Here is a 15,000-nt window from a genome sequence, read left to right on the forward strand (position 1 = left end):
GGTCAGAGTTTTTCTTTGTCCTTATGTGGGCCCATTTCCATTAGTAGGGCTAACGCTCACATGGTTCATATGCATGGGGTACAAAACTAGCACTTCTCATTACACTCTAATCAGTTAAGTCTGTAAAAATTTGTTCGTCCCGTTTTCACATCAGGGGCCCGTTTCTCGAAAGTCCCGAAACTTTACGGGCCATTTTCGGGTGCCACGATTCCCTTTGTATCTCAAGAATGAAGAGGATTTGAGTCGTCAAACTTCACAGTTATTTTGCTTTTTGTTGCCTTGAAAATCATGTTAAAAGTTCGGTATTCTAAAACAAGCGGTTGGCAATTTCAAAAGTGGCTTTTCGGGCCCGAAAAGTTTACGGGACTTTCGAGAAACGGGCCCCAGGGCCCGAACCCGGACCACTCGCTCCGGAGTCGTGCGCAGTAACCATGAGGCCACCGCTCCTACCACCAATGATATACAGAGGTAAAATGGGAGGATAAACCCAAGCACAATAGAGCCGAGTCCTATTCGATCTAGTAACATTACAGCTTGTAGCCTGCGTAGCATGGCGGTTTTGGTTGCTAAGTAATAAAGGCGGGCGAGGGCAGAAAAACCGCGAGGAGATTGGGGCGGGAGCAAGTTTTTATTTTTCTCGCGGCTTCGCCACTCGTTCTCGCGCGCTTCGCGCGCGAATTTCGCGGCTTCGCCGCTCGTGCGCCCGGCTCGACAAAACCGCCATGCTACGCAGGCTATACAACTTGTAAAGAATTGCGCTGTGTAGACGATATCTGCATCACAGTTTGCAGAATGGTTTGATGAGATGAGGAAAAACGTGAAATGGCCAACATTAGATTTTTAATCCTTTTCCGGTGTCCAATTGACTGACCTCTTCAACCCATTTGCTGTCGAGTTTTAGTTCTATCCTACCGACGAAATATCAAAGTTTTTTTTTGAACCAATCGCAAATCAAAAAGCACTGGATCATAACTAAGTTGCTTTCTTTTTTCACTTAGAATGTGGAAACCGTAGAATTCCACAACGAAGCTTACGGCGGCGCCGGCGTTATTTCATTTGATAACGTTTTATACGATAATCTTGACCCAGTCTTGATGCCGGCACTGGACTTTCCAATCGACGACAAGCAATCTCTACCACAGGTTAGCTACTTATTTAAGATTGGGTGGGACGGGTGAGTGAGGAACCATTGTGGGAGGGGTGGGGGATGGGTTGAAATTTAAGTCGTTTTTCCTGCGTTTCCGGTGCCCTTTCATTCGCTCTTGCAGTCTCTTGGCCTGATTGTAGTTTCGAATTTTCAGCTAAATAAAAGATTCCCTCACAGTCAATGTTCCGTCGCTGAATCATCTTGGCTCTTTGTCACTCGTTCTCCAACACCACACCGGGCCCAACCATTTGTCAGAAGAAAACTGATGTAATTGGATCAACGGAGAATAGTTTGGAGAAAATCTTACAACAACTTCTATTACTAAGGAACAGGGTCCGAAATTGCGCCTTCCCGGTCGCCAATGCGACTAAAATTTAGTACTGGCGACCAGAATTTCACAACTGGTCGCCAGTGGGCGACAACCATTAAGTTCAGAGCCGTTTGCCAACAGGTGTCTTTCTTTTTATCCTGCCGATGTCTTTGAAATAAAAGCGAAAGGAGTTTTCCCGTTAACTACCTCCATAACTTCGCAAGCCGCCACGTTTTGGTTTTGCGGTTTCTCATAAAATACGTATTGCGGGCGAAAAAACAACGACTCAGTAAAGAGATGCAAGGGACTGGTACGAAGAACGTGGCAAGGTAACAACATGGAGGCCCGTGTGCGAGACAACGAGACTGGTTTTCCGTGACTGAAATTTTCAACAAACTAAGGGGCAGATGGGTTTCTTTATTACATTCGAGGTCGGATTCATTTTCTCTCCAAACTGTCTGCTTCCGAAAGCGAAAAATTATGCTTGACACACAGACACAAGACCGCGCGGTCGTTGCTTTCTGGTATCCATAAAAAAGTTCAAAACGTGCATTTTCAGGCGAAAATTGTTGGCGACCACAATTTGCCATCTGGGGACTGAAAGTTTTTAACAAGTCGCCAGTTGGCGCCCATAGAAAAGAGTTAATTTCGGACCCTGCAGGAATCACCTTAATATGAGTGTTAAGTATTTATGAGTCAATGAGTCAACGAGTTAGTGCAGTTAATTAAACCATAAAATAAAAGCTAAAATTTCAGAGAGTGCTTAGGCCTAATCACTGAAACGAGGGCTTAGGCTTAATAAACAAATTATTGCTATATTGGCTGTGAGTCTCATTGAGTCATGACTCATGACTCATTGACTCATTTGACTCATAAAACATGCGTTCTCCCTTAATATTGGCACTGTATTTTGGTATGCATTTCTGGCCCCAGTTGTTCAAAAGATGGATAATGCCATCCACTGGATAAATCACTATCCATTGGATAGTGCAATTGGTTTTGCTATGACTTATCCACTGGTTAGTGATTTATCCGGCGGATAGCGCTATCCATCGTTTGAACAACTGGGGACTGATTTTTTTTGTTTCTTGTACTCGTTTGTAGGATCGTGCGATGCAGCCTGGAGGCTTTGGTAATCCGATTTACAGCGAAGGTATTGATTCGGACTCTCAAAAGCATATCATGGATCAATTTAGTGGCACTACGAACCAGGTATGCCCTTGCTAAAGGATTTTCCTGCGCATGCGGCGTTGCGCCCATTTTAAGTTCCTGTCTGTTGAAAGTAGCCAAGCCAACTGGTTGCCTGAGTCCTGCGAGTTGGGGCTCTTGCGGTTTTCAATTGAGTGTCGAAAGTAATAAGCGAATTACTTTGGTTTTGCATTACTTCACTCAGTGATTGGTTCAAAGTTCTTGCGCCACTTTTTCAACCAATCAGAAGTGAAACCCAAACTAATCGTGGCTCGCGCGTGCACATTTTCCCGCGCTTTGTGTCGGTTTACTGGTTTACTGGATTGTCTCCGTTCTTTTTGATTGGCCAAAGTAATAACTTTGGCTTTGGTTTTACGACACTCGATTGAAACTCGCTCTAATCGTATTGTTACATCATTCTATATTTATTTTAGTGCGTCGAGAGTGTAAACATATGAACCAGCTTTGAAAGCTATATGTACTCTTAAAAAACGAAAGAAAACAATTATTTTACAGCAGTAAACTAAGAACTGCTTATGTTGAGAAAAGCTCCTCTAAAATGCCAGTTAATTGCTGGTATTACTAGTGGATTCAATCACATTATCACATTAGACCAATCAAAAGAGCGGTGTTAGTTTATTATTATTATTATTATTATTATTATTATTATTATTATTATTATTATTATTATTGTGATTTCCTTGGTTGATCATTATTGGTCAGAAAGATTCGTGCTATCTTCTCAGCCAGTCATAAATAAAGTGAATTATTCCTTTGTCCGTTCGATCGTTAGTTCATTCGTTGTTTGTTTGTTTGTTTACCATTTATCCATCCATTCATTCTTTCGTTTTCTCATTCCTCCATTTATTGTTTTCACAGGGTCAAGCCCAAGATCTTTTGGATTTTGAAAATCCAGGATACGGGTTACAAGAAGGTGGTGCACTGGACAGACATGGCTCAATAAAGGTAATACCTGTGTTGTTGCAAGGTATCCTTTGCAAAGTCGTCTTCGGTTTTAGGATATACAACGAATTCTCGCTAAGTCTTTGAGTTTAATATAAATTTGTGTTTGATCTTTGCAGTAAATTAAAAAGAGAGGCTTATTTTAAATACTATACGGTACAGAACGTTGACTGTCGACCATCTGGTAAGCTTAGAAACGAAAGTGGTCAGAGAATCGTTCCCGGAGGGGTGGGGGGGGGGGGGGGGGGAGATGGAAGCTAAGTGGCTCCATTCAATCAGTGTAAAAACATCATAATGCCGTTGAAGTGATTGGAAAAGCATTTGGTGGCTGAGTTACCTCGGTTGCACGGAAGTTCCTTCCGTAGAACCTTGCAGCAAACGAATATATCCACCAATAAAAATTGGTTTTTTTGGTTCTTTCAGGTCTCAAGTGAAGAAGGAGTCAAAGAGTTTGCCAACCCAATGTTTAAAGACACGACCGGTGCTACTGTGGTTGGTCGAAAGGTAGAATAATCCCCATTGTTCATCGAGATATTCACATATGATTTTAAGTAATCACAATAAAATCATTTTTTTCCCAACAATTAAATTTATTTCACCACAAGGAGCATAACTTACAAATTACTTACTTTCCTTATTCGACTGTACTTACATTATTGACAATAAGATACTTAAAAAACAGTATTTACACTACTTACAATACAAAATACACAAAACACTAAATACTACTTACAGATGTTGTCAGAAAATTGCATTCACAACTGCGAGGATCATAGCTTCACTTGGTTACAGATGTTTGTGACTACTCGCAAACATAGTACTAGCACCTCAGAAGTGCTAATGGTCAGGAAGGAGGAAGGAAGCAACACCACATATGCGTTGGTCAGAACTGAGCAAAGCTTGTAGAAACAGCTTCAATTCACGAGATCATTGAGGAGCACGATACCTAAAACCGGAAAACGTTAGATGTTAGATGCTTGTTTCCATTCAATATAGAATCGTTGCTCAACAGTTGTTAGGCATAATTCGTTTAAATCATGTAAAAAAATTCTGGTATCACCGAAAAACTATCCCGTGGCTTCCATTGGCTGTGAAAAAGTCGTATGCACACAGCGGCGTGAAACCAGATGCCATTGCGCACCTAACATATTTGATTGGTTTTACCAGCTCTGTTTTATTTACAATTCCTAGTTTTTCTTTGTGCGAACTTTTTGACGGCAATATGGTCCAGTGATGTTTCTCTTGTACTGGCCAGGCTTAAAAGTAACTTTTCCTACAGGACATGAGCTGCCGGATTTCGTGAAATTCACGACTTGGCTGTCGATTTCACCGCTTACCAAAATAATCGAAAGGCCCTTGGAACGAGTATAATGTTCAGTTTGAAAACCACTGTTCCAATTATTAATAATTATTTAACCTTAGAGCGAGTTTCAATTGAGTGTCGTAAAACCAAAACCAAAGTAATTACTTTGGCCAATCAAAAAGGACTGAGACAATCCGGCAAACCAATCAAAGCTCGAAGTAATTACACGTAGCCGACACACTTCTGATTGGTTGAAAAAATGGCGCGAGAACTTTGAGCCAATCACTGAGTGAAGTAATCATAAACCAAAGTAATTATCTAATTACTTTCGACGCTCAATTGAAAACCTCTCTAAAAGGAAGAAACTAGATAGTTCCAAAACAATGCAGCTTTGTTTTGTACCCAATCGATGCATGCCTGTATTCTTATTTCTTAATTTAAGTTTGCTTTCTTTCAATACTCTTACAGCTGAAGCTTGATTCCAATTACCTACCAGGAGGAGAGGATACTTGTAAGTGATTTAGATTTGCTCTTTTTATGGGCAAGGAAACCCTTCTTCTCTTTTGTACTACACTATATATCGGAATAATTCCATACATGCAATCTTTAAAAGGTACAACCTCAGAAATGAAATGCCTATTTCAACATCTCTTGAACTTAAGCATTTTGATTCTACCAGATACCAGATTACTCGGCAAACGTTGTAACTTTTTAAACTTTCTTTAATGATATTTTACCTTTTATGCACCTATATATGTAAATAAGGACGAATTTTATCAGTGTAGCCAACCGGTTTGTTAAAAGCTAAATACCCTGACACTTAAATAAAGTCGTCTGTAATACTACTATTACTATTACTACTACTACCACCACCACTACCACTACAACTACCACTACCACCACCACCACCACTACCACTACCACTACCACTACCACCACCACTACCACTATCACTACCACCACCGCCACCACCGCCACTACCACTACCACCACCACCACTACCACTACCATCACTACCACTACAACTACCACCACCACCACTACCACTACCACTACAACTACCACCACCACTACCACTGCCACTACCACTACCACTACCACCACTACCACTACAACTACCACCACCACCACTACCACTATCACAACCACTACCACTACAACTACCACCACCACTACCACTGCCACTACCACTACCACCACCACTACCACTACCACTACCAGTACAACTACCACCACCACTACCACTACTACCACTACCACAACTACCTAGGGAAGAGGTGAACTCACACATGCCATAAGAACACTCTTATCTAATTTACTCTTGTGCTTTAATACTTGTTTTGTTCTTCTTCGTAAAATTATATTCTTTTGTGTTTAAATTCAGGCTGAGTGCCGCTCATTTGGGACAGTAATGGATTCAAAGGTTGGTAGTCATAATCGCTTTTCCTAAGCCTGATTTTCAAAAGCAACACAAACAAGCACAAACAATATACACACATGCATTAAAATTGTCATTAAAAAATCCCAGGGGTGGGGGACTTTGCATATGAAAGGCGAGGATGCTCGTCGGAAACCTTGAATTAAACCCCTAAAAGAGACCAATCTGGGCGTGGCCCAGGCTTTTTTGAACCCCTAAAAGAAACCATATTTAAAACATATGAAATAGTTTTTTTACATTTATTTGCGTGCAACCCTAAACCAGACTTTGACGGCTATATAGTGAGACCAAAATCCAAAATTTACAGCCACGAGCATCCCGGCCCCTTTCAAATGCGAGTTCACCCCCCCCCCCCCCCCCATAGTCAAAAATGTCTGTTCTCCTAGCACAAGGTGCTAACAATCAAGACGCCACTGAGTCTGTATATGTTTTATTACTTACGCATGCGTAGCTTTTGAAAACAAGCCCTGAGACCTCACGTTGCCAATTTTTCTGTTCATGTGACAGAGAGGATATGAAATTTAATGTCTGACCTGCTTTTTGCTTTTGCTTTTCGTTTTCCTTTCGTGGCGATGTTTGCCCGCGGGATAGCCCGTCCCGATGTGCATCTCCCTGGCCCAATCCCGCAGGAGCAAGTGATCATCCCAAGATATTTGTGTATCATTCTCACATTTGCTCACTTAGGAATTTTATCCTGCTGACGTTTTTGCTGTTTCTGCTTATTGTCACCGTTTTTTTTTTCTTTTTTCCAGAATGTGCCGAAATAATCAGAGAACAGTGCTAGTTAAAATGCCAAAACAGTAAAGAAAAGTCTTGGGATTTTGTTACCGTTTCAATTAAGATAATGTTGTGTTTGCGCTTTATTTTACTAGTAAGGTTTCACTGTAGGTTCTTTTCATATCGATCAAAGGCTTGTCGTTTTGCCTTTTTACATACCCTTGTTTAAGTCGAATTCCCGTAAGCAGGAGCCCATGACTAGGAGCTTCCCAATGCATTATATCCTTGGGTCAACCGTTGCGCGTATCTATGTATTTTTAGAACTAATCCTTCAGCAAGAAACTCACATTTACAACAATTTACATCAATTTGCATACATCGTTTTTGCTATTTTTTCTCTTTGTTCCACAATAACTTTATTCTGATTGGCCATTCTAAACAGTGTGTGCAGAGCCGAAGAACTCGTGGCGTTCTAAAAATAAAAAGATACGAGTACAGGTTGACTCATAGGGCTTGTATGGGAGAGGCAAGCTCCTACTCGTGCGCTCCTGCCGTAAGGCATCATCGCACAGGCGAAGAGGCGGACGAAAACGCAATCAGGAAGAGGAAGGGAAGGGACACAGGCTCAAGGCAAAGTAAATTTTGCTTTTGGTCTTCTTTAACTTTCGTCTGGACTTCAAGAAATAACAACAAGAGCACAAGCGGCTACGCAAGTTGAGGCAAACGCGCATGCGCACTAATTTTACTTGCGCTACTTGCCTCACGTGAGTAAGTTGTTTGTGTGAATGCCATCGCGCTTGCATCTGTATCTCATCACCTTTAAGAACTTGCCATAAAGATCCAAAACGATTCGCGTTTGAATTGGCACATCCTAAAACTATTCATGAGTTTAAAATAGTAGAGGCTTTCTTGCTTTGTTGCTATCGTATTCAATCGAATTATTTCATGAGTTTCTTACCTGCTTTCCAATTTACATTTCTGAGAAGACCCACATCAATAAACGTGGAAATTTTGGTTTGCGAGACAGTTAAAAGCTAAAAAAAACACCGCAAGCACTGGCAAATTTAAAAACTAATTCAAACCTAAAGCGAGTAGGGTCGTCTCCTAACGGACTTCTTGGAGTATAACCATTGAATTGTTATTAACAACAAGGACTTTGCGGCCCTTATTTAAGATTCATTTATTTGTCACTCAACCCGGAATGAAAAATTGGGAAAATCTTTAGGGTTGAATTGTTTTTTGCATTTGTTACACCTGCAATTTTCATGAGTTGTTTTTAAATTTTCAACGTTTTTTCATCCAATGCACACGTTAACGGAAGTTTTATACGTATAGCCCCTTTCTTTGCCACTCTAGTTGTCGAGATTTTTTCTATTTGTGTTTTATTTTTATATGCTGATGTCACAATAGTTAATCTATTTTAAAGTCAATTTTGACGCTGTTTTTGTAGGAAAAATATATGTATTTGATGGTAAAACCAGATTAGGAATGTGCAGTTTGTTTTGAGATTAAACTTGGTATCTACTCGGCCTTCTCTAAGAGAAGGTCGAGTCCGAACAATGTCTTCGAACTCTTTTTAACCAATCAAAGTAGCACATGGTATTCAAACGAATAACAGGCCAAACTGAAGAGTCAGTGTCCTTTACAGCTGTAACGCGGGTTGCGCAGGTCACGTGTTTTCTCGTGATCACAATTTTCCCGCCTTTGGCGGTTACATGTTTCCCGGTCCTTGGCCAATGTGACACGTATTGTGTATTTTCGCGTCCCGCCTTTTTCCTATCAGTTTTCAATTTAAGTCGTCGATATGTTTATTCTTTAAGAAGAAGAAATGTAGAACGCACTCCAATCATTTATTAAACGCAAATGTACAATTTTCACGAGCAAAGACAAAATAAACATGCTGACATAAACAGCTATTGAGTCTTAATAATTTTGTGAACAAATGGTTTGAAAAAAAGATCTTTGTAACACGGATACCTTTCCGAAAATGTCCTTCTGAAATGAACCCCCACGCCCTCCCGACACAAACTCAGTTACTCAACGTCTTCCCAAGGGCTCTCTCGGCCTTTAACAAGGCGGCTTGTCCCTCCCCCCCCCCACCCCCCCTTCCCTGGCTGGGTCGTACCTCTTGTTGAACACTATATTTCATTAGCTGTATAGTGTCGCGCTTCCAATTGTTTTCTGTGCTAAATCCATTGTTATCTTTGTTCGTTCTATTGTTCTTTTGGCCAATCCTGAAGCCCGGTCAATGAGGTACGACACTTGCGGCTTGTCGGGAGTAGTGTTGAAAGCACAAAAGACCCTGGGTACGAAGTTGGGGAAATTTCCCGATGACTCCAGCATTCCTTGATTTATGAGCCGTTATTACTACCTTAAACCCATTGCAAGCTTCTGTAACTCTGCCCATTAAAGCAGAGAAAGCCATCCCATCGGCATCATTTGGAAAGCGACGTAAATTGCGTGGTCTTTTTTAATGAAAGTAAGTTTTTATTGATATCTTAAGCAAACTTAATTCCATTACAGATATTATGTACATCAGGGTACTTTAATGAGAAGGTTTTTAAACTCGGAGAAGCATTGTGCAAAGTATCTTTTCGGGCATATATCTTCACAAGAGGGCAGAGGGTTCAAGTTGTACGCTAACCTATAACCCATGGTCGATCTGCAAAACACAAAGAAATGAACTTAGACAACAATTCAGACGCCGTCTAGGAAGATCCAGTAAGATTAGAAGTGCCGACCAACACAGGAGTAGAAGTCACTATTTTTGAAACGACACTGCGCTAAGAACCAATGATCCAATCAATTTTTTGCGGAGGGCACACAAAGGGCAAAGAAACCTGCTTCTCGTGCGGCCGGGCCACTTGTTTTTTGTCATCAGGCCCATTGATTTGTGACTCGAAGCGCCTATAATCAAAACCAAATGTGACATCGTCTTCTCCTGTATTGGTGGCTCGACCACAACAGATAAACGCTCCCAGATTGTGCTCTATAGCTGATGTTGATTTGCATAAGCGAGAACCGCGCAACACGAGCTCGAAACGAAAGAAAAGGAGGGAGGACTGGCACTATTTTCTTCCTCCGTCGCCTTGTGCATTGCGCATGCCTCGCAATTACCTAAATGGAGCACCTGTTATGCTGTCATGTAGGCTGACTCAAAAATTCTGCCGTACAATCTTACTTAGATTTTGGGGTAATAGAGAAGGCTACGTTGTCATGTTGTTCTTTTTCCACCTTTTGATTAATCAGTGGCTTTTTAGGGACTCAATTAAATGCCAAAGAGGTATTTCCGAGCGAAGATTTTCTGACGACATAGTCATTTTCTGGTTGAAGTATATAATGCCATATTTTTTGAGGTGGAGTTTACCTTAACAAAATGGCAAAGACGCACCAAAAGGGGGTGATCCTCTTAGCCTCGATTTGAAAAAGAGGCTGGACACTGGACTGGTCTATAAATAATTCAATAAATCATTTATTTTAATACGTCGCATCTGAAGAATAAATCAGGAATATCAACCAGTGCATGGCATGGCTGAGTTCTTCGTCATAAAACTACATCAATTTTGTGCTTGAGCTAAGCGTGAAAAGAGGCGAAGCGCAAGCGAATTTCGAGTGCAAATCTCCCTTCAGTCTCATGATCTTTTTTTTACTAAAAAATTATGTCATTTTCCAGACAAGAAAAAAAAACAAGGCTAGTGCACATGTGCGTGATTGACAGCAAAGAAATGAGATGTAATATCAAGTCCACATTACAACCTGGTTGGCAATCAAACAGGTTTCAATGGTGCTCGCGCTTGAAGGAAACAAAAGGACCTTGACAAAGTTACGATTCACAACACAACATCTCGACACGCCCGCTTTCTGTCTTCGCCAAGGGTGATCTAAATATGAAGATACCAGTCAGGAATTTTGTAACTTGCGTTCACGAATATTCAAACCAGAATAGCATTAATCCACGACCGTTTAAGTAATGTAAAATGGTCTCTGAGGCTTGTTCGTTTTCGGTGCAATTAACAATAAAGGAACAAGCGTTACTAAAGCCACAAGACATGGTGAGCATTATAACGCGGGCTCAAAAACTGTCAGCAGGTTCACAACGAAAAACATGCTCATACGTACGAGACCAATGACCAACTCATTCACAAGGAAAGAAAGAAGGGTCAAGTGTTCGGTGTAGAAGTAAGACCCAAGGTAAGAAAGCCGTTAAATGTGGGCTCAAATATTGTCAGCGGGTTCACTAAAAAAGGCATGCACCCCAAAACAAGACGAAAATAGACAGAATTGAAATGAAACTTATCTGTAATGAAAAGTAGGCAAGAAAGATTTCACTTTTGTTTTAGCTGGGAAACAGCGGTTGTATAAGTGTTTGCGTTATTAATTTGCTCGTTCGTTTGAAAAAGCAAAAGACTCAAAATGAGTTAACACTCTCGAAGGGCAATCTTATGAACAACTTCAGCATTTCTCTTTATCGCGGGCTCACATTATATCAGTGGAATTACTTGTAAAGGCATGCTTCACACACTTTTAGTGGAGATCAGAATTGTAGAAAGTGTTTTATTCAAACATCAGACATAAACATAGGAACATAGGTAACCTGAAACGTTCAAAGACGCTTAAGTTAAAAACAGAGAAAGAAGAAAAGTTAAAATAAAAATAATAGAATAAAAATACAAAACCACAATTTTTGATGTTCGGCGGGCTCAGAACTGTCAGCGTTTATCTCCACGATCAGCATGCGTAAATGTCTGCGCATGCTCAATACGCAAGAGTTTCATTTTATTCTGGGGTTTATCTCGGGTTGACACAAGACAGGAATAACTGGTCTAATGTCCAAAACATTAGCAATATTGGTAAGTTTTAATTACGTTTTTATATTGTCATTGTGTTAGGAACTGTTCTGTTTACTCTTAAGAGTGCAGCGGTGCTTACTTTTAGTCGCAAACATACATTAAGTGTTGTCAAATACGGCTAAATAATGACATTCAAGTTTCGTTGTGTATGCGTCACATGAAAGCTTAAGGAGACAACTTGTGACGTGTATACAAAGAACCACGAATCTCATTATGCATCAATAGTGAACAAGTATGCACACATAACCCTATTTCGGAAACAGCGCATAGTTGGAGCAAGCGCTCTTTCGAGTGTATTTCACCCTATAAAAAAGTAATTCAGCAGTTTAATTCAATTTATGATGCCTGGTGAAATATTAGATTTCAAAACAAATTCTTTTGTCAGCATGGATTTAGTCTCTTTTACGATACTGTCTGCACTTTACCGATGCATACAAATATGCCTTGATGTTATGCACGCATTGCAGACCTATGTCTTTATACTGTGAATTTTTTCAGCATATAGGCGCGGGCCAATGAAAATTATGACGTCATTGTTCATTGTTGGTTCCTGTATTCTCATACATTATTCATCAAAATATGCAAAATACTTCATTTTCAACGTGGCATTCGTGGTGTGAGGACGTCTTCAAGTTTGGCTCACCGCTCTGTTTTCTGAACGAGACTATGGCACCTATTTTCAACAAATGGAAAGGAGCAAGTCTCTTCGCGCTTTATTTGCAAGTAAGTATTATCTGTCTGGAGTTTTTCCTTTTGGCTAAGTCCAACAATGAGTGAAGCAAAGAACGTTATATCGTGAAGTTCAACATGTGCTTTCAAGTCGCTTTTCACAAACGCACCGATCAGTGTTGCAAAATAATGTTACCCTGATAAAAATTTTTCGTTTGTCGATTTCTCCCATTCATTCATGATATAGAGTAAATATTAGCCAAAATTTTCGTTTTGATTTCGCGACATAAACTATACAAGTTAAAATTCCTGGTGCAAGTGCAGTTAAAATTCATAACGTCCAAGTGCGAAAAAAGTCTATATCGTTAAGTATGCAAAGAATCTCGAAGCTTACATTTTACACTGTTTAACGTATCTCTCATCATTTCTATTCACAGGAAAATATCACTCACGAGAAGACTCGGAAGTCGGAAAACATTATCGCGAACAATATGGCAATTTTAAGGTACGTATTACTATTAGGAATATCGGTGTTTAGAAACGCGCACCTTTCATTTAATGTGTTTAAAAAATAATTCTAGTCTCATATGATCAATTTGTCTTATTTTTTTCAGAGAATCATGAAATTCGACATCGACTTCAAGAAAGCTAAGAAAACACATATGGAGGAATCAGTGGACGAGTCGACAAAGTTAAGAACTTTATTACTTTATTGTATCTCTAGAATTCTTAATGGTGGCTTAGTAACTTGTGAAAACTTAGTAAGAATGGAGTCGCTGTCAACTCTCAAGAGGAACGAACATGGCTCATTGGACAGTGTGGATTTAGTTCAGCCGAGGTGAAAGTCATGCAGCACAGAGGAACGAGGAGTACTAATTGGAGTTGGATCAGAGCCACAACAGTTAAAATATCTATTTTTTTCTAAACCACCATTAACAGCATTGAGTCGATCATGTCTTGAAACAATCGCAGCTAATTTATTTGGAAAATTGCACCTTTCCGTTCGCTGTATTTCTTACAGTCTCGTTGCGACTTGATAAATCCCCAGCCCCTTTCCCGCACAAAAAAAAAATCGGGATTTGAAAAAGTTCTAAAATGATCGCTCAATGCTCACTTTCAAATAATTATTTGAAGCCTTTAGTTTACCTACCAGCAGTTTTCACATCTAAAAGGCATTGGCAATTAATATGTATATGGTAATTTTAAACAATTGGCGCTTCATTGCATCGCTAATTCTGCGATTAGTAGGCGCATTATATTAAAACTACCACAGAATAGGACGGACGCATACAAGAACAGTAAGACACAGCTACAAATACAAGACACCGACAACTAAAACTACATATATACACTTGGACACCGGTGCGCAAAAGTACATACAGACACTTAGACACAGGCGCGCAAGAGTACGTACAAACACTTAGACACAGGCGCGCAAGAGTACGCAAAGACACTTAGACACAGGCACGCAAGAGTACATACAGACACTCAAGACACAGGCGCGCAAGAGTACGCAAAGACACTTATACACAGGCTCCCAAGAGTACATACAAACACCCAGGACACAGGCGCGCAAGACTACATACAGACACTCAAGACACAGGCGCGCAAGAGTACGCAAAGACACTTAGACACAGGCACGCAAGAGTACATACAAACACTCAGACACAGGAGCGCAAGAGTACATACAACGCTATGAACACAGGTGCACAAGAGTACATACAGACACTTAGATACAGGCTCCCAAGAGTACATACAAACACTTAGACACAGGCGCGCAAGAGTACATGTGAACACTTAGACACGGGCGCGCAAAAGTGCATACAAACACGTAGACACGGGCACGCAAGAGTACATACAAACACGTAGACACGGGCGCGCAAGAGTACATGCGAACACTCAGACACAGTCGCGCAAGAGTCCTTACAAACACTTAAACACAGGCGCAAGAGTACATACAAACACTTAAACACGGGCGCGCAAGAGTACATACTAACACTTAGACACGGGCGCGCAAGAGTACATACAAACACTTAAACACGGGCGTGCAAGAGTACATACTAACACTTAGACACGGGCGCGCAAGAGAACATACAAACACTTAACAATAGGCGCGCAACAGTACATACAAACACGTAGACACGGACGCGCAAGAGTACATACAAACACTCAGAGACAGGCGCGCAAGAGTACATACAAACACGTAGACACGGGCGCGCAAGAGTACATGCAAACACTTAGACAAAGGTGTTCAAGAGTACATATAAACAGTAAGATACAGGTACGTAAGAGCAGATAGAAACACTAGGACACATGGGCATAAGAGTAGATAGACTCTAAGTCGGTGCACAAAAGTTCATTAAAAACACAGACATGCCCACAGGTTTCGATACATACATTAAGACACAAGCGCGC

At 40.6% G+C, this 15,000-nt stretch overlaps 2 protein-coding genes and 1 long non-coding RNA gene across 4 annotated transcripts in view; 2 read left to right on the plus strand and 1 right to left on the minus strand.

The window, feature by feature from the left end:
• LOC138056856 (stabilin-2-like) overlaps positions 1-8,993 on the plus strand; it is a 124,416-nt gene extending 115,423 nt beyond the window's left edge. For both annotated transcript variants that reach the window (XM_068902776.1, XM_068902775.1), the window contains 7 exons: positions 999-1,142; positions 2,562-2,669; positions 3,525-3,611; positions 4,032-4,112; positions 5,380-5,422; positions 6,296-6,334; positions 7,102-8,993. In XM_068902776.1, coding sequence (XP_068758877.1) covers positions 999-1,142; positions 2,562-2,669; positions 3,525-3,611; positions 4,032-4,112; positions 5,380-5,422; positions 6,296-6,300 — 468 coding nt within the window. In that variant the 3' untranslated portion in view covers positions 6,301-6,334; positions 7,102-8,993. The remainder of the gene's footprint in view (positions 1-998; positions 1,143-2,561; positions 2,670-3,524; positions 3,612-4,031; positions 4,113-5,379; positions 5,423-6,295; positions 6,335-7,101) is intronic.
• A 613-nt stretch (positions 8,994-9,606) lies between these two features.
• LOC138057338 (uncharacterized) overlaps positions 9,607-15,000 on the minus strand; it is a 19,906-nt gene continuing 14,512 nt past the window's right edge. Inside the window, exon 4 of the long non-coding RNA XR_011133642.1 lies at positions 9,607-9,728. This is a non-coding gene — a long non-coding RNA (uncharacterized lncRNA). The remainder of the gene's footprint in view (positions 9,729-15,000) is intronic.
• Positions 11,601-14,019, plus strand: LOC138057811 (uncharacterized). Its single transcript, XM_068903728.1, has 3 exons — positions 11,601-12,639; positions 13,023-13,090; positions 13,200-14,019. Exons 1-3 carry the CDS (start codon positions 12,603-12,605, stop codon positions 13,425-13,427), a joined length of 333 nt encoding a protein of 110 aa, XP_068759829.1. The 5' UTR covers positions 11,601-12,602; the 3' UTR covers positions 13,428-14,019.

Source organism: Montipora capricornis, chromosome 7, assembly GCF_036669925.1.
Source record: "Montipora capricornis isolate CH-2021 chromosome 7, ASM3666992v2, whole genome shotgun sequence".
NCBI lineage: Eukaryota > Metazoa > Cnidaria > Anthozoa > Scleractinia > Acroporidae > Montipora > Montipora capricornis.

Bases quoted from the DNA above. Each gene is read 5' to 3' on its own strand.
- LOC138057811 (XM_068903728.1), top strand. From the start codon at position 12,603: ATGGAAAGGAGCAAGTCTCTTCGCGCTTTATTTGCAA. The intron at 12,640-13,022 runs GTAAGTATTATC...TTCTATTCACAG, and splicing joins TCTTCGCGCTTTATTTGCAA to GAAAATATCACTCACGAGAA. The intron at 13,091-13,199 runs GTACGTATTACT...TATTTTTTTCAG, and splicing joins AACAATATGGCAATTTTAAG to AGAATCATGAAATTCGACAT.